The sequence below is a fragment of the Oratosquilla oratoria genome, chromosome 12 (genome assembly GCF_046742065.1).
Source record: "Oratosquilla oratoria isolate Oo_2021 chromosome 12, ASM4674206v1, whole genome shotgun sequence".
NCBI classification, from domain to species: domain Eukaryota; kingdom Metazoa; phylum Arthropoda; class Malacostraca; order Stomatopoda; family Squillidae; genus Oratosquilla; species Oratosquilla oratoria.
The window spans coordinates 9,832,537-9,857,536 of NC_134788.1; the positions used below are offsets into that span (position 1 = coordinate 9,832,537).

The following is a 25,000-nucleotide window of genomic DNA, read 5'->3' on the forward strand; positions in this document are numbered from 1 at the left end:
AACAGATGGATTGACTTTAGTCCTATTCATTAAGGGAGTAGGAGCTCCACAGTTTAATGCACTCTTTGCAAGTACTTCATAATTGTGGTGCAGTTACCAGTGTTCTTTATTCTATTTTATTTTAGCAATGTGTTTCACTTTTTCTTTTTTCAGTTTATGAATAGTTGGCTCGTTCCTAGGTTTGTCGTTTCATTTTCCATATGACATTTTCTCATTTGTTAATTGGCTCAGTGCTGCGCAATTCCCCACCAGACACTTCTTTTTTTCTTTTTCTTTTTTCAGTTTTAACTTGACTTATCATAACTACTAGTGTTCTTTTCGTTGATTTCGTCAATGTGTTGTCCTAGCACTTTTTTTATTTAGTTTTTTTTTAACCAATCATAACTGCTAGTGTTCTTTTCGTTTACTTCGTCAATGTGTTGTCCTAGCACTTTTTTTTTTTTTTTTTTTAGGTATTTCGTCGGGTTTCAGTTTCCATTTCACTTCGTATTTGTATACATTTGATCACAGTATTATGACGTGTCCAGCAAACCATTAGTCCCCAGGCATTTCCCTAGTTTCTCAGTTACAACATTTTTCCTAGGCCGGTTATTTGGTAATCCCGATGTCGGGCCTTTTTTGCATAACTTTCCTGGGTAATTTTTTCGCTTATTTATGTGCAGACTCAGATACACCCTCCCCCGGCCTTTTTTAACTTTTTCTTTGTGTCGATGTTTTTATTACACTTTTAAAATATGTTTTGTATTATATCACTGTTGTTTTGCTTATTAACTTGTACATATTTGTATATATGGCAAAGAACATGATCCTCTCCTAGTTACAGCATGGAGCATATATATTTGTGTTCATATTATGTATCCATCAAACCCCTGAGGACGATTCCTGGAGAGGAATCGAAATGTCGGGCACAATAAACCCATCAAATTGAGTTTGGTGTTTTACACTCTTGCAATACATATATGTGTATGTATATATATGTATATATATATATATATATATATATATATATATGTATATATATATGTGTATGTGTGTGTGTGTGTGTGTGTGTGTGTGTGTGTGTGTGTGTGTGTGTGTGTGTTTACCTCGTACCTAGTTGTATTATACGGGAAGGGAGCTATGCTCGTGGTGACCCGTCTTTGTATCTTTCAGCATCAAGTTTTTTTCTTAAAATCTTGAATAGTGTTTGCACACACTGTTTCTTTATCTAAATTATTCCAGATATCCAGCACTCTGTGTGGGAAGCTATTTTTTCAGATCTCTTCTATAGTTATCCTTTTTGAGTTTCTTTTCGTGTCCTCTTGTTTTTCCACTGTCTTTTTTAAGTAAATCATTCCTATCAAGGATTTCCATTCCTGTCATAATTCTATAGATAGTCAGTAGATCACCGCTTTCTCTTCTCTGCTCCAGTGTTAGTAGTTCCAATGTGGATAATCTTTGTTCGTATATTAATTTGGAATGTGCTGGTGCCAACTTTGTCGTTGCTCTCTGTATTCTTTCTAATTTCTTTATATTCTTTTTAGTACTGGGTGTCCATATTTTTTTTTTCATTCAAATAGTCAAATGCCACTTTTATTGACCTTAATAGGTTGAAGGTGTGTATGTGTATGTGTGTGTGCGTGTGTACATACACATATGTGTGAACATACTGTATATATGTACATATGTATCCTACGTTTTGGCTTGGCAGTCATCTACAGGAAATGGATCATGTACCACTTAGGTAAGACACCCGCTCTCATGAAATCGGTTTTTGTGGGAGAGGAAGAAAGTCTATAGGAAATTTGAATGATAGTCGTGTATAAAAGAATGTTATTGTCAGTGAGCGTTTCAGGAGCCATGTGGCAGGACAGGTGAGAAGGGGCCCTCGCGTCTATATCAACCAACGCAAGCAGGGAAAATGCTCGGAGACAGATGTAGAAAAGGGGGAATGAAAGTTTTACTGAGAGGTAAACTGAAATGAAAAGATGTAGTCTGAGAGAAAATTAGAAATTAAGCGAATATGGGAAAAAGTTTGTGCATGTTGAAGATTTTTTTTTCGTGTGAAGTGTGTATATTTCTTTACGAGAAGTTAGTTTATTTTACTTACCGTATATAACAGTGAATATCTTGTTAGTAATATTCACTTGGTTATACACCATTTCTCGCGTAAACCGCTCGGGGGAAAGACGCGTAAATTGAGGTTTGGGTATATAAACTATACTCGAGGCATTTAGGAAGACTGTGAGCTAGACACGAACACTTTATCCGACACATAAAGCAAGGTTTACACGCTACGATAAATTGTAGCGATTTATTGTAATGAAAAGGTTGTTACAATTTGTCATTACGTGTAAACAGGAGATCGTAGCGATTTATCGCTACGATCGTCCTGTTTACACGTAATGACAAATTGTAACAACCTTTTCATTACAATAAATCGCTACAATTTATCGTAGCGTGTAAACCTTGCTTTATGTGTCGGATAAAGTGTTCGTGTCTAGCTCACAGTCTTCCTAAATGCCTCGAGTATAGTTTATATTTGTGTTGGTTGAATAGATGGATGTTGGAAGATTGGTGTAGTGATTTAGAGGTTCTGAAGTCGCTTCATCGCAAACCTGTGATGAACCTGACTGCAGCATTCTGAATTATCAGATGGGAGTAGTTGTTTGTGGGGCATTTCATCTGGCTTGATCCCGGGGACGGGCAGTATGTCTCTCTTTCTCTTTTTCTTTATCTCTGTCTGCCTCTCTCTCTCTCTCTCTCTCTCTCTCTCTCTCTCTCTCTCTCTCTCTCTCTCTCTCTCTCTCTCTCTCTCTCTCTCTCTCTCTCTCTCTCTCTAGGTTTCTCAATATCTATCTATCTATTCATCTACCTATCTCCATCCTTCTCTTTCTTTCTATGCCTCACTCTCACTCAACCTCCCCCTCCTCTCTCTCTCTCTCTCTCTCTCTCTCTCTCTCTCTCTCTCTCTCTGTCAATAACTTATATATTTCTCTGACCCTACCACAAGTGCAATGTATTTATCAAAATAAGTGGTTCGCCTCCCACTTCCCTCCAGTCTCTTTAACCATCACGAATCCTTTGCCCATCAACTTGGCATTTATCTCCTGTGCCACCCCATTCGTGTACACGTTGAACAACCATGGCGACGCAACACAACCTTGGCGTAGCCCCATCTTTACATCAAATTACTCGCTCCTAACATTCCCAACCCTAACAAAAGCTCTACTTCTCATGTAAAAACTCTTGACTGCCTTAATTGCTTTTCCCTTATCCCATATATTCCTCGATGTCTTCCCGTCGACCCTGCCAGCCTTCTCTAAATCCTTACTTTTTTACCAAAAACTTTGCACATATTTGCCTTACCACAAAAAAAAAAAAAAAAAATGCATGCACTCTACCTTTCCTAAACCCATACTGTTCCGTACCAATTACTCCCTTTGTTACTCTCCTAATCTTCTCAATTAAAACCTTCTCTTATGCCTTTCCAACCACGCTCAACAAACTAGTCGCTCTAAAACTGCTAAATTCAAAAGAGTCCCTCTTTTCTTTGTAAAACGAAACTATACAAGCACTCATCCAATCCACTATAACCATTCCTCTCTTTATCAGACACTCCGCGTGACATCCGTCCAACCCAAGTGACTCACCAGCTTTCATCACTTTTAATTCTCTTTGCACCTCATCCTTCCCTCTAGTCCTGTCATTTTTCTCTCTCATCATAGTCATTTTCCCGGTTCCTCCCACTGCTAATAATCAATCAATCCCTAACCTCCTCTACATTTAACAATTCTCTGAAGTAGTCTACCCATCTTCCCCTTACCGCCTTCACTTAAATTAACATCTGTCCCTTTACCTTTGACTCTCTACCTGACTCACCGACGCCCTTCACTATCTTTACTTCTCCTGAAAAAAATCTTTTAATTCTTTTCATAATTTTCTATCAAACTTCTATCCCACTTTACATCTGTTCTTCCCTGTGCCCCCTCACCTTACGTTTTCCTTCTCTGTTCTTCTTGTACCTTTCATATGCTTCCCTAATTTTACCTTGCAGACAGTCCACATGCGCTTGTTTCTCTTAAGAACATAAGAACATAAGAATAAAGGAGACTGCAAGAGACCATAAGGCAGCTCCGTATCCATCACCACTTGTCATCCCCCCCATCCATAAAGTTGTCTAATCGTTTTTTAAAACAACTGATAGTTTCAGCGCTTACTAGATGGTTACTAAGTTTATTCCATTTGTTGACCAATCAAAATTTTTCCAGTTTATAACCATTACTGTGAGTTCTGCCCTGTTGTTTTAATATGATGACCTTGTTTGCATCACCCTGTGATCCACTTGAACACCTCTATTAGATCACCCCGCACTCTGCGTCTTTCCAGAGAGTGTAAGTTAAGGTGCCTAAGCCTCTCTTCGTAGGGCTAATTTCTGAGTCCATGTATCATTTTGGTCATTCTCCTCTGTACTGATTCTAGTGAATTGATGTCCATTCTGCAGGACGGAGACCAAAACTGTAACGCATAGTCCAAAACTGCTACCAGCCTCACCTCTTCATCCCACCATTTATAATGCTTTTTATTATTCCTTTGTAACCTCTTTGTCCTACATACCCTCATCCTTACACACTTTGTTACTTCCTTCTACTTCCCCACCTCCTACAGTACACTTCTCTCAGTTTTTCCTGGTATTATTTCTCATTTTCCACCTTTTTCCACTTTTCTTCCATTTTCAACTTTTCTTCTACCAAAAGAATTATTTGACACTCCCCGATTCTCTCCCCTGAAAACATGAAAGTCAGGAGCTCTTCCTATCCTTTCTTTGTGTACCACATGTTCCACTAATGTCCCATCAACCACCCCTCCGTCCAACACTCTACAATATATACTTATGCTTGGTTCTCTTCTTAACCCATTCAACTCCGATGACAAGATGTCTTGTCATTTGGTCAAATAAAACAAAAAATCATAAAACACCAAAATGTTTTATCAAACACCAGAAAAATATGACGTCAGTCCTCCTCGCTTCGCTCGCTCGCGAGCGAAGCGAGGAGGACTGACGTCATATTTTTCTGGTGTTTGATAAAACATTTTGGTGTTTTATGATTTTTTGTTTTATTTGACCAAATGACAAGACATCTTGTCATCGGAGTTGAATGGGTTGAGGACTATGTTTGTTATAATCAACTCCCTTTCAAAGCACATTTCCATAATCAACTCTCAACTAAGATTATTACCTGGCACCCCAAACCTCCATTTGGTCCTGGTGTGGCAGAGTCTTCGCCGTGGGATTATCCCCCAACCTAAAGAGTTGAAGGCCAAACAACCACAAGAATCCCCTGCCACCTGCTCTCACAAAGGTGACTCCAATCCCTGGTAGCAGCTTCGGTGCACCTTCACATTTTTTTTTTTATTTTTTTCTGCATCTCCTACTATTAGCCGGAGATGCAGAGAACAACCCTGGACCCATCACAAACTACACAAGTCCAACAAGCTCCAAACCCATCACCTCGACAGACGAAGGGCTCGGTTCAGTATAATTCATGCAAAAACTGGGCCCACCTCACTTGCACAACTTGTCTTCTTGATTTCTACTCAGCAGGATAACCTCTGTTTTTCCCTTACTAATTTTCATACCTTTGGCTGATAATTCTTCATCTCAAATTAAAATGAACCCCTGTAACACTTCTTCAGTTTCTGCTATCAATGCCAGATCGTCTGCGTAGCCGAATATTTCTCCTTCCGCTCGTCTCGCCACTAACTTTCCACAATAGTCCGTGAAGATGATGAATAAGACTGGGGAAAGCACACTTCCTTGTTTTACTCCTGAAGTTATGCTGAACCATTCCCCATTAGCCTGCTGGGTCTTAACGTGGCATGCATCTTTAATGTACGTGCTTTTTATTGTCCTTTTAAGTTTGGGAGGAATGTTATAATCCTCTTTTTCCAAGATGCACCACAAGATCTTTCTGGGAACCCGATCGAATGGCTTTTCCAGGTCGACGAAGGCTAAGTAAACTTTTCTATTCCATTCCCAGTTTTTCTCAGAAAGCATTTCTAAGACAAAAATTAGATCGATGGTAGATCTTCCGGGTCTAAAACCATATTGCTATTCATCAAAGCTGTCCTCTACTATCACCCTTAATCTCTTTTCTAATATTCTTTTATAAAGTTTTGCTATATGTGATATTAAGGCTATTCCTCTGTAGTCTTTTGCAGTCTACTCTTAAAAGTGGCCACCAAACTTAAAACTTTTGAACATTTGACTTAATTTAATCCGCTGGGGGTCCTCGCATTGAGTTTTTTCTTTGTACTTGCCAACAACCATATGTATTCTAAAATGGGTACATTTTCATTTTTACACGGTAAAAGTCTACGATACTTCCATAAAAAGTTCTTAAGATATTGTAGATGTTTTCTAACCTCAGTAATGCTCAGTAGTTGGATTTTTGTACCCATGATACGCCGTGTTAACGCATTACGAATTTGTGCACAGAAAAAGACTAAGTCCATGTACACATTCTTTTTAAAACACGGTATTTTATCAATAAGCTGATATAACAGCTGAATGTTTATAACCTTTCCTTATTATTTATTCTATTTGAAGTATATTAATATCTGTTGAGCCCTGAAAAAATGTTAAATTGTGTATATAAGGTATGTTTTACAAAGCTTGGTAACATGCAAAAATTGCTGAAATTTGGATATTACTGGAATAAGATAGAATAAGATAAAAAATATATTGACGGTAAACCTTCAATTTCTGGTTTGAATCTCTTTATGTATAGAAATCTACAATGAATATCGGTTGGAATTATTGTGTTTCCTAATAAGCGGAATCAAACTAACTAATTGCACTTCTTTGTTTTGAATAACAGCATAAATCAGATAAAAAGAAAAACTGGTCTCTGTCGGGAAAATAATAAATAAATAAATTTCAGCGGGATACGAACTCGGTATCAGTCGGACAAAAAACGAAGTTATTTAGGCAGAAAATCGAAATCACTACAAAGTGATAGACCCCAAGGCTAGAGACGGCGAAGGACCCCTTTTTTCTGAAGATTTCGGACGAGGAAAGGGAGAGTATATTTGCACAAACGCAAACCACAATAAAATAAGCAATGATCTAAATTACTGTTCAATTGTTACGTCTGAGCTGGGTTCGAGTCCTCAGCTTGATCACGTATCAGTTTTCGTATATGTTTCCATCGAGCTCCTCGTCAGTCTCAGCCGTGATGGCATGGAATTAAAGTGAAAATTATTGTGGTCGAAAAGATATATCAATCAAATCAGCCATCCCGAGTCCATTGCTGAACAAAGGCCTCCTTCATAGCATTCCATGATTCACACGACCGCGCCAACCTCTGCCACGTCACTCCTGCAAACTTCTCTATCTCGTCTCTCCACATTCTGTCTGGTCTCCCTCTTCCACGCTTCCTATCTCGCGGCGTCCACTCAGTTACACATTTCCTCCATCGCTCATCAGTCGTTCGCACTAACTTACCTGCCCAATTCCACTTCCTTTCTTTTACCGCTTCCACAATATCTTTCACTCTAGTCTGCTCTCTCACCCAACTTGCTCTCTTCCGGTCTCTCAGCGTTATTCCCATCATTGATCTCTCCATTCTCCTCTCTGTAGTCCTTAGTTTTGTTTCCATCGCCTTAGTTTTCAAGTCTCACACCCGTAGATTACTGGTGGCAAAATACACTGATTGTAAACTTTACGTCTCAAACATAATGGAAAAAGATATATATATGTGTATATATATATATATATATATATATATATATATATATTATATATATACATATATTATATATACATGTGTGTGTGTGTGTGTGTGTGTGTATTAATTAAGTAATACATACATACACACACACACACACACACACACACAAACATGTATATATATGCTTAAAAGTGGCAGTCTGCCGACAAGATTGACTAGATAAACACCATATGAGGACGGAGCCTTTATTTGTACGACGTTTCGCTTATTACAGCTTTTTCAAGTACAAGTTGAGATACAAATGCTTGAGATTAAATAAGGGGAAAGGAGGGAACGGGGAGAGAAAAAGGGGGGGGTAAGGAAGAGGAGGAGGAGGGTGGGGGGATTGGACACTGGGAAAGGATGAGAATGCTGGCCCAAACGTCTGTGAGCGAAATGTCCACAAAGGGTGGTTTAAATATTTAATATTTTGCTGGCCATAGGTATTAGGGGAATAATGTGAGGAGATATGTTAAACATGCCCCTGTTTTGTTCAATAGTGTTCGTTCCTTGAATGATTGCTGCTTCTAAACACTTCCTACGGATTTTGTCTGGTTCCCGCATCAGCAGCTCTGCATTCTTCCAGTCCATAAGATGGTTTTCTTTGTTTCTATGTGTCCCACATGCATTGGTGGTTACATCACGCCTGACGTCGTAACGGTGTTCACGTATTCGTGTATTCAGGTCGCGGTTACATCGGAGAAACGTCACGCGACCTGAATACACGAATAAGTGAACACCGTTACGACGTCAGGCAAGATGTCACCACCAATGCATGTGTGACACATAGAAACAAGGAAAACCATCTTATGGACTGGAAGAATGCAGAGCTGCTGATGCGGGAACCAGACAAAATCCGCAGGAAGTGTTTAGAAGCAGCAATCATTCAAGGAACGAACACTATTGAACAAAACAGGGGCATGTTTAACATATCTCCTCACATTATTCCCCTAATACCTATGGCCAGCAAAATATTAAATATTTAAACCACCCTTTGTGGACATTTCGCTCACGGACGTTTGGGCCAGCATTCTCATCCTTTCCCAGTGTCCAATCCCCCCACCCTCCTCCTCCCCCTCCTCCTCCTCCTCTTCCTTACCCCCCCTTTTTCTCTCCCCGTTCCCTCCTTTCCCCTTATTTAATCTCGAGCATTTGTATCTCAACTTGTACTTGAAAAAGCTGTAATAAGCGAAACGTCGTACAAATAAAGGCTCCGTCCTCATATGGTGTTCATGTATATATATAATATATGTATATATATAATATATGTGTATATATATATATATATTATATTTATATATATATACATGTGTGTGTGTGTGTGTGTGTGTGTGTGTGTGTGTATGTGTGTGTGTGTGTGTGTGTGTGTGTGTGTGTGTGTGTGTGTGTGTGTGTGTGTGTGTATCACTTAATTCATATATTTGTTATCATTTGTCTGTTTATTTATTATTTGCTTGATTTCCATTTATTATTATTTATTTGTCAGTTTATTATTATTTACTGTTTGCCTGTTTGTTTATCATCTAACTATACCTATGTATTATCTATTTGATTTATTATTATTTATATTATTATAATTTTTCATTTTTATCTTTTTTTTATCATTTATATATATTTTTTTCGCATCCGACCTAGTTATGGACCAAAAGGTCTCATGTCGGCATTCTCCGCCTTTGTAATCCTTTGTGTATATATATATATATATATATATATATATACATATATATATACATATATATATATATATATACATATATAAATATATATATATATATATATATATATATATATGACTGTGATCCTCTTCAGTGGAATGAAGAGGATCACAGTCCGTGATAGAAATATATGGATATCATCTATTTCATTTCTTCTTATCCAACACAGTGGGTTCTTGTTAAATTTTACGAATGTGTTACGACATTACTTTGTAGATATGAATATAGGTATAGATGTAAAGGGAAGGGTGTCTGCATGGGAGCTTGCTCGGAGAGACCGTGAAGGAGACTGACACCGGCGTGTGAGTGATGCCCCCAATTGCTGCTGCTGATGATAGATATAGATACAGATACAGGTATCTTTTCTGGAGATCAGTAATGGTGACATGTATAGACTGAGGAACGAACGCTCCCGGTACGTTTTCATGATGGACCTACCCTTTCTGGCATCCGACAGACGATTTTATACCGACGAGGTGGCCATTTTCCTCCATCTGCTCACCAAGAGCATATCTCGATTATTTTTCTATTTTATTTTATTTTGTTTTATTCATTTTATTATTATTATTATTGTTATTATTATTATTATTATTATTATTATTATTTTTTTTTTTTTTTTTTTTTTTTTTTTTTTTTTTTTTTTTTTTTTTTTTTTTTTTTTTTTTTTTTTTTTTTTTTTTTTTTTTTTTTTTTTTTTTTTTTTACGATTTTGGTGTCGGTACACACTCTTAATGAATTGGAGGAGACCTTCTCTGTACTAGAAAGATTAACTTATCAGTGTGTTCACGTATATACATAGGCATTCATGGGTATGCTTATATATGTATACAGACGGTATAGTTTAAGTCTGTGAATATGAACATTTACTTATCACTGGTTATTTAGAGAGTACATCTATTGCTATTCTGTCTGCTATCCATGCCAATCCTCATACTAATATAATTTTTCCGAACAGTATGACAACGCAGCCAAACTCACCTCGGACGCCAAGCTTGGTAAGTAGGCATATGCAGGTATGAGTGGAAAGGTGATGAGGTAAACACCAGGAACCGTTGGAGTTTTTATTTCTAACGTTTCGTCCTGAAAGGACTTCCTCAGAGTGTACACAAACAAATAATTGACAGCTTATATACCCAAAGCTTATCCCGTTCCTCCCCGAACGGGGATTAACGTGATAAGCTTTGGGTATATAAGCTGTCAATTATTTGTTTGTGTACACTCTGAGGAAGTCCTTTCAGGACGAAACGTTAGAAATAAAAACTCCAACGGTTCCTGGTGTTTACCTCACCACCCTTCATCTTTCTTGTTTTGTTCTAAATATGTAAGGTAGATCCCACAGAAGCTATACTTATTAATGGCCGTCTCTAATGGGCCGTTCTCTAATAACTTACTGAGGAAAACAAAAGTATCACATATGAAGATGAAACGGCTTCGAGCATGAAACCATGTGATAAATTTTCATCTTAAAATTCTTAAGATTAAGATGGAGTACCTGCTAGTAGTAGTCCTGCGAAATGGATAGAATCATGCCGCCCCTCTTCCCCCACCCCTCTTTGAAAACTTTATCCTTATAAGGCTAGCTTCACTTAGTTCATGAAACAAGTACCGGCTTCGCTTAGTTCATAAAACAAGCACCGGCTTCGCTTAGCTCATAAAACAAGCACCGGCTTCGCTTAGTTCATAAAACAAGCACCGGCTTCGCTTAGTTCATAAAACAAGCACCGGCTTCGCTTAGTTCATAAAACAAGCACCAGCTTCGCTTAGTTCATAAAACAAGTAACGGCTTCGCTTAGTTCATAAAACAAGCACCGGCTTCGCTTAGTTCTTCCAAGGCTAAAAACCAGGAGGCAGAACCACCCACAACGCCTCCCCACCCCAGGGAAGAAGATGAGGGCATCCCCCTAGATGACGGGGACAGCACCACCATGCATACAGAAGACAGCGAGATCTCACACGAGCATACCTCGTCACCTTCCCCGCTCCCACCCAACGACACACCCGCAGCCAGCACCGTTAATTACCTCGTGGCCACCGTTGAGTCCCTACAACGGGACCTGACACGGTCCAACCCACAAGCAGCCAAGTTACTAGATGGGATCTTCGTGATCCTGAAATCCATCTTAGAGATCTCCAACAATGGAGGTAATTAAAATCATGCAGTGGAACTGTAGGGCGATTGAACACCGCCTGGGACCTCCTAGTGCAGCACCTTGCGGGAAGCTCCTATCAGGTACTTGCACTACAATCCCTCCACACCTCTCCCCACCAGTTGCCAACCCTGCCAGGGTATCACTACCCTCCCTTCTTCGCAACCGACGACTCCGGCAAGGTTCGAACCGCCACGCACGTCTCCATAGGACTGGCCGCCCGTCCTGGGTCACTTCCAGGCTTCCCCCTGGAAGAAGGCTACGGGTGGTATCCTCCGTTTCTTTACAAGATGGCCGGTCGGTACACATCCTCAATTTTTACAACCCAACCACGTCGCTTAAATTCGAGTGGCTGGGAACCTTCCCGGACAATTGGATTGTGGTAGGTGACTTCAACAGAAGGGACGCCCTTTGGGAGGACGGATATCCCCGCTCCCAACTTGACGCGCCTGACATCGTCCTTCTTAACGATGGGAGACACACTTGGCTACCTGACTGCCCAGAAAGTGGCACCTCAGCCTTGGATCTCTCTTTCGCATCCCCAAACATTGCGGGGATTACTGAATGGGCGGTCCAGGACGACCCTTTGTCCTCCAACCACCTCCCCATCACCGTCACCTTACACCTCACCCCCACTACCCACCCCCCGCCATCTCAGGCGACTTTCAACCTGGGAAAAGTGGACTGGACGACCTTTCAAGCCCACCTAGCCGACGCCCACCTCAAACGCCCACCTCAAATTCGAGCTCACCCGCCCGGTAGAGGAATTAAACACCCTCCTCAAAGACATTGTACTCGAGGCGGCCCGGCTAGCCATCCCAGTGACCGGCGGTAAACACGGGAGACGCGGCCATCCATGGTGGACGGAGAACTGCAAGAAGGCCGTCGAAAAGAAGAAACTGGCCTACCAGTGGTATAGAAGGGAGGGCTCGGAGTCCGCCTACATCGCAATGAAACAAACCAAACCTCTGTGCAAGAAGACCATTGCTCAAGCAAAACTAGACTACTGGAAAAACGTCAAGAAGGACAAGCTGGACGTCATCGAAGCGTGGAAGAGGTTCAAGGAAATTAAGAGTCATTATAGCCCCCCTGATGATGACCTCAGGGCCCCCGATGGGAGGGTGCTACACACAGCCGAGGATAAGGCGGAGGGGCTCTTCCACCACTTTGCCAACGCGAGCTCCTCAGCTAGCCTCCCCGCTGAGAAGCGCAACTTCCGGGTAGCCCAGGATGACCTTGTGGACCTCTCTCCCCCCCCCCAAGGGGGAGCACACGGACCTCTCGCTCTTCGAGCTGAAGTGGGCCCTCAGGGCCATAAAGGCCACCAAATAATCCCCAGGTGCAGACCAAATCACGTACCCACTTCTACGACACCTCCTCCCGCCCTCCAGCAATCCTTGTTGGCGATCTGCAACAAATGCTGGGGAGAAGGGGTGGTGCCACGGGCAGGGAAACATGCAATCGTGGTCCCCATCCCCAAGGCAGGCAAACAGAGGAACCTGGTGGAAAACCACCGGCCCGTGGCCCTCACCCCCCACGTCGGAAAGGTCTACGAGCGTATCATTCTGAACCGCCTAAGCCACCATGTGGACTCGAACAAGTGCCTCCCGAAGCTTCAAGCGGGGTTCAGGAGGGGTAGAAGCGTAACGGACCACGTTGTGAAGTTCTCCGAACACATCCGGCGAGCCCGAACGCTTGTTTCCTAGACATCTCCAAGGCTTTCGACACCCTTTGGCACACAAAGCTCCTATCGAAGCTGAAGTTCATAGGGGTCTCCCCGGCAGTCTTCAACTTCGTGAAGTCGTTTCTCACCGACAGAACAATAGCGGTCCGGTGGAAAGGGATTATCAGTTCACAAGCCAAAATCGACATGGGGGTCCCCCAAGGCTCCGTCGTTGCCCCCCTACTTTTCACCCTGCTACTAGCGGGGGCCGGAGAGGGGGTGCGTCATGACACCATAGTCACTGCCTACGCGGACGACATAGCCCTCTGGAGGAAGTCTAGGCACCGACGGCCAAATAAGAACTCGGTGAACCATCGGGCGGAGGTAAGAGTATTTCAAGAGCAAGTGGACGTGGTCGTGAACCACCTCATGGATCTTGGATTCACCCTCTCTGGGACCAAGACGGTATACATGCCGGTGCACAGCAAGGATTACAACGTAGGTCAGTATCCGGACTGGAATCAAACCACGGTCTGTGGTACTGCTGTGAAACCCGCTGCCTCCGTCCGCTACCTGGGGGTCACCTTCCAGCGGGACGGCCTTTGGAACGAGCACCTGAGCCAAGTCTGCCTCAGTGCCAGACGGGCGCTCAATCTTGTCAGAGTCATCCATCGGGAGAAATGGGGCCAACGCAGGGAAACTCTGATTCCCATCATTCAGAGCCTTGTGCGTTCCTGCCTTCTCTTCGGCGCCCCCGCTCTCCACGACCTTCCTCTGACGGCCGTGCAAAAAATGGCTTGGGTAGAGTGCCAAGCGCTCCGCCTAGGGCTAGGACTGGCAAAGTTGGTTCCCCAGGCCCAAGTCTACAACGAAGCCGGCCTCCTACCACTCTGGCTCTGCCTGAAGAAGGATGCCTGTACATACCTATTCACCTCTGCAAGGGTACCCAACTCCACAGACGAAGAGTTGGATGAGAGCTGGAACTCAGCCTCCACCCCCGTTCCTGTTCACGGCCTTCCCGTTACAGTAAGGGACATCTGCAAGAAGGCCAAAATCCAACCCGGCCAGCGCCGGAGGATTGCCCAATGCCAGGTAGACCCCTTCCCTCCATGGGCCCTCACCCCTCCCGGGCTTAGCCGTCGAGACGACCCACACACGCTTGCAGCGCGAGCAAGGGAGCAGATTGCGCTCAAATACCTTGACGACCTGCTGATATATACAGACGGATCAGTGCTCGAAGATGGGCGCTCAAGAGTGGGCATCTACTTGCACAACACAAAGGAAGCTTACCCAGTGAAACTACCCCCCACCTCCATCCTCACGGCTGAGCTCGTCGCCATCAGAGAGGTAGTGCGAAAAGTACTCACCCTCCCCCACCCGCCACCGCAGGTAACGGTGCTATCAGACTCCACATTGCCTAACAGCAAAGTCACCCCAATCCACCCCTCTGCACATGACTTCTTTCGCAAAATTGACCGCGCTGCCTGGGACCTCTGGAAATCGGAGTACCACTCTACCGCTGTCGAACGAGGATGGCCCCTCATGACCTGTCTTGGACCGACCCCTCCTACCTTCTCCTCTCTACCCCCGTACATTGCGGCAACAGTCAGCAGGATACGGGTGAATCACTGGCGGACCAAATATACCACTTCCCGCTGCACCTGTGGCGCGGAAGTATCCTTCACGCACTGCCTCTTCCTGTGCTCCGCAATGGAAGCTCACTTCCGGCCCCTAAGGACAACCTTCAATGACCCTGCCAAAACCCTCGAACGCCTCGTTGCGGACGACTCCCCCAAAGCCGACCTCCTCGTCCTCGCCGCCAACCTCGTCTGCTCCTCCCCAGTCGGGAGACTGCTGTAAACACCCCCACCCCCCACACACATGCACCTGCATGCCCACAAGTGAAAATCAAACTCTTACCCAATTATACAACTTTTCAAATCACACCAACACTTCCCTAGCATCTCCAAACACACTACTTGAAGCCAATCAGAAACTACAAGCCAGTCCCTAAATCGGCTAGCTCCGCTGGGACTAAATTCGCAAACTGCAACTGCGGGTAATCTGCGAACCACCTCACACCTTCCTAAGCAAAGGTCATCCAGGGTCAAGATGTAGCCACCAGCCATTTAAACATTTCAGCTATAAGGCATGTAGTAGTTATTTTTCGTTGAATTTAAAATTTAAATTTAATATGTTAAATTTAATTGTAATTCTAAGCTTTGATTTCTAGATATAATCATGTTTTTGTCCAACCACTAATGTAATTCAAACTTGTAGTATCATAAATATTTATTGTATCTTTAAAACAGAAATACCAGAAGATGTCTTATTAAAGACGAAACGTCGTGTAATAAAAATTTAGAATTATAAGGAATTGGTTTATGCCCACCCTATCCAAGGGAAGAATATAATTAGAAAAATAGAAAACACAAGAAAGAAAAGTAACTTCCAGAACGCAGTCGTATTTAATCACACACACACACACACACACACACACACACACACACACACACACACACACACACATATATATATATATATATATATATATATATATATATATATATATATATACATACATACATACATACTGTGGTGGACGGACGTTTCGACCATGGATATTTCGGCCACTGAGGTTTCAGCCGAAACTCTGCAGGGTGGGACGTTTCGGCCAGTCCTCCTAATGTTGCTATTATTATTCATTTATTATTGAAAGAAAATATATCATTTAAAAAATTAGAAAAATTACTTATGTAACATTCCAAATAACAATATTTTTTGCACTTACTGTGTGAAAATGAACTGAAAATGCATTTTCACACAGTAAGTGCAAATGAAATGAAATTTATGAAACAAGTTATCTAAATTGAAAATATAGTTTATATTGAAAGAAAATGCATTATTAAAAGAAATATTAAAAGATTACTTATATATCACTTCCAAGTAACAATATTTTTTTGCACTTACTGTGTGAAAATGCATTGAAAATACACTTTATATGAAACAAATTATCTGGATTAAAATTGTGCAACTTTCATGTGTGGACTAAGATAAATGGTGTTATTGTTGCACAAAAAATGTTGCCTGACAATGATAATATAACAAGGAGAATGTGCTGCATGTGTTAAGTAAAAGGGTGTTATGGCCAATATGGTAATTCAGTTGAATGTGTGGATTAGGATTAGAAAAAGGTGTTATTCTCACCTTATATAGACCAAATGGAGAGTTATGGCAGAGTAGAGTTAAACCAACTCTAAAGAGAGAAGAGTAGGAGATTAGGAAAAAGGTGTTATTCTCACCTTATATAGATCAAAGGGAATTAAAGCAGAGTACAGGTTAATTTAACCAACTATAAAGAGAGAAAAGTAGGAGATGAGTCTACATCAAAAGCGAATAGAGTAGGGTATGAGTCTAAATCAAAGCAGTTTAAAGACTTTGGTCAAACTGTGAGCAAACCCAGTGAGTAGAAGCTATCAGTATATATAGACTTGTAAAATGTTGAACCTCATTAGTTTTATAGAGTTTCCCAAGTGATATTCTGGAGTAAATGCAACATGGAAATTATCAAAACCAAACGTGGTGGTCAAAAAATCTGTCTAGATGGATATATGTACACAGTAAAGAACACTGCTTCTAAGTAGGACATAGTCATATGGCGTTGTGTGAAGCGTGATCCTCCTTTACGCTGTCCAGCAATTCTTAGAACCACAAAGGGAGTATCAGAATCCTGAAATCCAGACTGAGTATACTCATATACCAGATGAAGTTTCAGTTCAGGTAACTAAGTGCAGATATGCTATGAAGAGAAAAGCAGAAACCTCACTTGATAAGCCCAACCAGATTTTTACCTTTGCCAATGCTACACTTCCTGACAATGCAAAGGCCCATCTGCCAAGCGCTGAAACTTGTAAGCGTGTCTTGAGGAGGATGCGTGCCCTTGTAGTTGTTGCTACAATTGCCCTGGTTAGAAGCGGTCAGCCTGAAACGAGTTGTAGGGACAAGGTATGGGAAGTTTTTCCTAGTAGGGAGTCAGAACACACCATTTATTTTGCCGTGGTATGGTTCCCTTGGGCACATTTGGAATGAGTGCTTCCGCACTCTGCGCCGACGGCAGGTAATGTTCTCATCGGAAGGCACCCGTAAGATCAAATGATCACCGCGGTTTAATTACCCTTATGCACCCTTGGGATAAACACTGCCGTGTTCAGTGCAAACAGCTTGGTACTCTTCTTTAAAGAAGCTAGGATATTTAAAGCCAATCCCATGACTGATCTGTTTATTGGAAATGGCGATGACAGTACAAAAATGTTGGCGAAATTCTGGATTCCTTGTCTTTAGTATACAATCATTTGAAATCCTGTTACAATACATACATATCCTTTTTACAGGATGCAGAGAGATATGTTTTATTTTATTTACAAAATAAATAAAGCTGATATAATGAATATTATCATTTATATTAAATATAATTGATTGAATGCATGTTCTAAGGGGTGACTATAGTTTATCCTGTGCTTGTCGGTCACGAGTCCTCAAGGGGTAATTACATGTGTTGGCTACAGAACACTACACCCTCAATCATCCACAGGATCCACAGTCTCTGCAAGAGCTATGTATTACCAGTGCATGGGCGATGACAACAGATGATAATCCACAGCAGTTCCTTCTACATGATAATGGTCCTGATGCAGATGAATGAATTATCATATTCGCTACTGAGGCTCACCTCCAACAGCTAGTGGCATCAGAAACATGGTGTATGGATGGAATGGCACTGGTAAAAATGGCACGGTAAAAACGGCAAAGGTAATAATGGCACAAGTATAAATGGCACAAGTTAAAAAGTAGGTAAAAATAGCACAAGTGATTTTTTTTGTGAAAAAATGGCAGTGTTTAGAAAATGTTTTTGAATATTTTTTCGTAAAATAATAAAATAAATAATATATCATATACCTGTAACAAGCAAGATTCATTGGAACAGCTTGATGAACTTTGGAAAGTACTTCAAGCTCTCCCAGTGGTTCCTTAACAAAATAAATACCTTACTCCTGGTTCACTACACACCATTGATCTAAGTGGCTCTTCAACAACCCCATTATGGAAGTCATATTGAGTAACAAAGGAAAAGAGAAGATTTGCTTCCAAGGATACATGTATACGAAACAGATTGTAAGATCAACTACTATCAGATGGAGATGTGTTAGGAGAACATCTTTTTGTAAGGCACCATGGCCACCAGCCTTTATATGACTGATCCTGTACCAGCTAATGACCACAACCACGCTCCTGATTCTGCAGCTATTTCAGCCACAAAATACATCAACAACATGAAGAGAAAAGCAGCAGAAACAGAAGATAGGCCTAGCCAGATTTACAGCAATAACCTGGATAACTTATCGGCTGAAGGAAAGGCGTTACTTCCAAGTGAGGACATCATAAAGAGAACATTGCGTAACCAAAGATCAAAACGCTATCCACAAGTACCAGAACGACTCGAGGATCTGAAACTTACTGGAGAATGGACAACTACTGCAGCTCCCGAGCCCAAACCATTTTTGTTCTTCGACAATGGACCAGCCACTGGCAACCGTATCATTGCGTTTGGTTCTGATGAATCCCTGCGGTTACTTGCTTCTGCTGATACATGACTGATGGATGGCAATTATGCAATGGCTCCACTAGGATTTCTACAGCTTTATGTAATACGCGTCCCAATTGGTAATACTGCAGTTTCTGCTGTTTTTGCTTGTCTGCAGACTAAAACACAAGATACATATGAAACCCTGCTACAAGCAATCATGGATCACTGCCACGAGATTGAGCTCTACCCAGACACAACAGTCGTAATTGTTGACTTCGAGCAGGCGATCATCCAAGCTATCAGCAATGTTTTTGGACCGGAAACACGCACACAAGGTTGTTTCTACCACCTGACTCAGAGTACCTGGAGAAAAATACAGGACCTTGGTCTCACCAACCACTACAAAGAGAGTGAAAACTTTCGTCATTTCTGTGGACAGATCGACTCATTGGCATTTATGCCAGTTGAAGATGTTCCAGCGGGAATGCAGTTACTCAAGGCTAGATGTCCTGATGAAGCAGCTCCCCTGCTAGAGTACTTGGACCAAACTTATGTTTCTGGTACATATGTTCAGAGAAGAAGACGGAACTTCCAGTCAGGCATTCCAGAAGTAAACCTTCGGCGTATTCCAGCAAGATTTCCTCCAGAACTTTGGAACGTACATCAAACTACCATGAATGACTGTCCAAGAACCAACAACCTATGTGAAGGCTGGAACAACAAGTTTTATCGTCTTGTAGGCTACCAGCACCCATCTATCTGGAAACTTATAAGAACAATTAAGAATGAAGAAGCTGTTGTGAGTGCAGTGATAGCAAGAAACTCAGTTGGTGAACCACCTAGGAAGAAAACAAAAAGAGTATATGTCGTTCTACAACAAAGACTAAAGAATTTATGCAAAGACTACACAGAAGGAAGGAAAAACCTTAATCAAGTGTTACGTGGACTTGATCACAACATAAGATTCTAGTTATCAAAACGGTGTTCTCATGTCTAAACATATTTCATTTTACTATAATTGTTTTTCATAAAATTTAAATGTATAAACCTATAAAATGGAGGTAAAATTTTTATTTTTTACCAATATGATAAATGTAAATAAAAGGTTATATGTGATATATTAATAAAAATATATTTGATTCAAAACTGGTTTTCACTTGTGCCATTTTTACCTATTTTTTTCATGTGCCATTTTTACCAGTGCCGTTTTTACCTGTGCCGTTTTTACCGTGCCATTTTTACCTGTGTAATTTTTACCTGTGCCATTATTACCATGCACCGTATGGATGGTACCTTTTCAGTAGCTCCAACAATTTTCATGCAGCTGTCGTATGTGATTCAGGGAAGGATTGATGGTGTATTCCTACCTTTAGCTTTTGTTCTTCTGCAGAGGAAAACACAGATCACCTATGAAGCTATGTTGCGTGTGCTGTAGGAGCATGGCTGTTACCCATCAACTGTGATAATTGACTTTGAGAAAGCAGTAGAGTTAGCTGTGCATTCAGTGTTTGGATTTCATGTGCAGATCCAGTACTGTTTTTACCATCTAACCCAAACAACTTGGCGGAAAATACAGGCACTTGGACTTAGCCATACATACAAAGATGATGAGGAATTCCGACTTTTCTGTGGCCAGCTGGATGCCCTGGCTCTCCTTCCACTTGGGGAAGTCCAGGAGGGCATGAATTACCTCAAGGATGTTGCATCAGAAGCAGCCTAAGAACTAGTGACTTACTTTGACCAGACTTATGTATCTGGTCACTGGAAGCAGAGGAATAGCAGGCCCCAAGGGAAAAGACATGAAATTTCACCTGTCAGAATTCGTTGCATTGTACCTATGTTTCCTCCTGAGCAATGGAACATGCATGAGGTAACTCTGGATTATAAACCAAGGACCAACAACATCAGTGAAGGCTGGAACAACAAGTTCACATCTCTGGTAGGGCAAGACCATCCAAGTATATGGAAGCTGATTGAGTGCCTACAAGCTGAGTGTGCACGAGTGACCAGTGTGATACTCCAGTCAGAGATTAGCATCAGACCAAAGAAGAGGGTAAAGAAGGTGTATGCTGAGCTACAGAACCGGATGCACAATTTATGTGAAGATAGAAGAGCATACATACATACATATACCAAGGCTTTTTCCCCCTTCCAAGTCCCCCTGTTCTCCTCCTCACCTCCTCATTTCTCACTCTATCTAGCCTAGTAACCCCCGCCATACTTCTCAGACACCTCACACACAGAGAAAGGAGGAAAACCATCTCACAGTTTCTACGTGGTGTGAGCCACAACATCCGAGTTGGCAAGCCAAATATCTAAGCAGCATGAAATATTGACTCTTGCATCAGACCGAAGAAGAGGGAAAAGAAAGTGTATGCTGAGCTGATGAATTTGTGTTGTTTAAATTGATCAATCTATGTTGTTTATATTATTGTGTGATAAAGTGAAATTTTTAGTAACAGTTATGTTGTTTATACTTTTTCCTTTTTCCTAATCTTAATCCACACATTCAACTTAATTACCATATTGGCAATAACACCTTTTTACTTAACACATGTAGCACATTCTCCTTGTTATAATATGTTATCAATGTTAGGCAACTTTTTGTGCAACAATAACACCATTTACCTTAGTTCACACATGAAAGTTGTATAATTCCAATTTAGATAATTTGTTTTATAAATTTCATTTCATTTTCACGCAGTAAGTGCAAAAAATATTGTTACTTGAAATGATATATAAGTATTTTTTTTAATTCTTTAAATAATATTTTTTATTTCAATGATAAAAAATAATAGCAACATTTGGAGGACTGGCTGAAACATCCTACCCTGCAGAGTTCTGGCGGAAACGTCAGTGGCCGAAACATCTGTGGCCGAAACATCCTACATTCATAATTTATATATACTATGAATAGAAAGGGAGCTGGGAGATAGGGTTGATGAAAGAGTATTAGGATGGTTTGGACATATGGAAAGAATGAATGAAGAAAGACTAGTAAAAGAGGTATGGAAGGCAGATATGGAGGTAGTGAACATGAGGGGAAGAGAGGAATGTCTGTTGAGGAAGGACGGGAGAGGACAGAAGACAGGGGTGAATGGAGATTGGTTGTATATGGATGATGCTGTGATGCATGAGGTGGATTGGGTGGGGGAACGGGGAGTGAGATAGTGTGTGTGAGCAATATTTGACGCAGCCCGAAGGGATTTCTCCCCGTCTTCTCTTTTTCTGCATGGGGAGACGGAGAGGGGGGTCGCCGATTTAATGAAGCGGCCTTGCTGTGGATGTGCTGTGTCTTGCGACACTGCCTCTGACCCAGGGCAGTGGACAAGGTGCAGGGATGACCCGTCATCCAGGAGGTGCTAAGATGAGAGGGAGCGTGGAGGGGAGTGGAGTGTATTTAGGGTTGGAATGGGTGGGAATGATTTTATGCCTTTTTCTTTTTAGCTACCTCCCTTGTAAGGGGGAAAAATCCTTGGAATATGTATGTATGTATGAATAGAAGTCTAAGAAAAGAACCCTGAGGAACTCCACTCGTAACATTTTTCCATCTAGAAATTTTGCCATTTAGAACAACTGTTTTCGATCATTCAACTAATTACTAGTCCAACTTAACAGGCTGACAGTTATTCCGTGTGAAGCTAATCTAGTAAGTAGACTTTCGTGGGGGACGGCATCTAAAGCTTTGTAAATTCTAGATATATCAAATCTATATTGTTTCCTTTGTCATAATTCGAGATGACTGTGTTGTATAATTCGAGTAAGTCATGCAAGAACGTTTCCGTCTGAATCCGTGCTGGCTATCTTTTATCAAACAGTTACTCTCTAAATGATGTTCGATAGCATCTCCGATGATAGTTTCCATCATTTTCCTACGACTGAAGTCGAGCTTATAGGCCTGTAGTTATTTGGTTTCCTTTTGTCGCCTTTTTTGAATATGGAAGTAACGTTAGCTAGCTTCCATTCTCTTGGGACATATCCGGATATGATGGATTTCTTGAAAATAATTTCTAATGGAATAACAATCTGATTTTTCATTTCCTTTAAGAATCTTGAATGCCAACCCTCTTTACGTTTTTCTATACACCTAATTTTATATTTTGTTATATTTACCGTAGTAAGTTCACCCCAGACTTTTCACAGGTTTCAGTATGGAGTTCACTTTAAGGTGATTTATTTACGAATACTGAGCTAAGATTGTTGTTTAAAATATCACACTCTCCTTCAATTGAATATACAAGTCGAGGGTCAGCAGATAATAGTGGATCAATGTGATTCCTAATAACCTTTTTATCTCTAATGGGACTATAGAATTCTTTGGGATTATCTTTGTATTTATCAGCGATATTGATCTCGTATTGGCCTTTTCGTTTCTTATTGTCTTTCTGTATTATTACACTTTGATAGTCGTTAGGTGCACCCGAGAACTTGTATTTCTTATAAGCCTGTCTCTTTTTAGTGATACTTTTTTCAGTTTCTTTGTCAAGCCACTTTGGACATGCCTGATTTGGGGCGTCTGTCCTTAACCCATTCAACTACGATGACAAGATGTCTTGTCATTTGGTCAAATAAAACAAAAAATCATAAAACACCAAAATGTTTGATCAAACACCAGAAAAATATGACGTCAGTCCTCGCTTCGCTCGCGAGCGAAGCGAGGACTGACGTCATATTTTTCTGGTGTTTGATCAAACATTTTGGTGTTTTATGATTTTTTGTTTTATTTGACCAAATGACAAGACATCTTGTCATCGGAGTTGAATGGGTTAAACGGGATGTAAGTATGGATAATCTTAGTAAGCATATTTTGAAATATTTCCCACATCTGATCTACAGGTCTTTCGCTTAATTTTGCCTCCCAATCTGTAAGCTGAAGCTCCTGACATAGTCCTATGAACTGAGCTTGACTAAAATCGGGTATTTTAGATACACAAGTATCTATTCTATCTTTTTAGCAGTTTGAATCTAATTCGTGATTACTATTTGCAATAGTTTCACCAACTTCTACATCGGTTATCACGCTTTCGCGGCCAGTGGTCAATAGATCGATTAAATTCCCATGCCTTGCGGGCTCTTTTCTATGCTGAACTAAATATATGTCACCGAGAAAATCTTATCAATCGATACTGTGCAGGGAGCGTCAGGCGATTTTATTCAACTGATGGAGAGACATTTTACTGAATGGACATTAGATAAAACCACCACGCCTTTGTGGCATCACTTGTGACAAGATTTCAAATATTACAAAGGATTACAAAGGAGGAGCGTGCCGACAGGGGACCCTTTTTTCATGGAAGTAGCAGTTGCCGACAAGACTGACGAGTTAAACGCCACAAGTGAGGACGGAGCCTTTATTTGTACGACGTTTCGCTTATTACAGCTTTTTCAAGTACTTGAAAAAACCTGTACATGTACTTAAAGAAGCTGTACATGTACTTGAAAAAGCCATACATGTACTTCAAAAAGCTATACATGTACTTCACAAAGCTGTACATATACTTGAAAAAGCTGTACATGTACTTGAAAAAGCTGTACATGTACTTCAAAAAGCTGTACATGTACTTCAAAAAGCTGTAATAAGCGAAACGTCGTACAAATAAAGGCTTCGCCCTCACTTGTGGTATTTAACTCGTAAAACCTTTTGGTCCATAACTAGGTCAGATGCGGAAAAATTATAATAATGATAAATAAAGTAATGAAAATAAAAACTATAATAATATAAATAATAATAAATAAAATAAATAAATGCATAGGTATAGTTAAATAATAAAGAAATAGGTAAATAATAGATAATAATAAATTGACAAAAAGCCATCTGGAAAATTTATTTCTATTTTCGCGTTCATGTGTGACTGTATATCTTTCTGCTGCCGCCAAGTGATTTTATTCAGCTGAGGAAAGCCTTTACAGGCCTCAAGAGGCTCAGAATTTTCCAGGAGTTAAAGAAGTAGCCAGAAATAGGAAGAGCCGCAGATTATTATTATTTTCTTTTTTCTTCTTTTCGGGAACTGAAGTTATTCAAGTGAGCCCTGACTGAAATACAAAAAGAGGTCTTGAAAAATAGCCCTCAAGAAGCAGATTTGTTGCCTTGTTTTTTCTTCTATTTTTTTCACCAAAGTTATTCAAGTCTTCTTTTTTTA

General features: G+C 40.9%; 1 protein-coding gene across 1 annotated transcript in view; it reads left to right on the forward strand.

The window, feature by feature from the left end:
- LOC143030947 (COMM domain-containing protein 4) overlaps positions 1-25,000 on the forward strand; it is a 311,481-nt gene that overhangs the window by 267,744 nt on the left and 18,737 nt on the right. Inside the window, exon 6 of the mRNA XM_076194242.1 lies at positions 10,422-10,461. Within this exon, the coding sequence (XP_076050357.1) occupies positions 10,422-10,461 (40 nt within the window). The remainder of the gene's footprint in view (positions 1-10,421; positions 10,462-25,000) is intronic.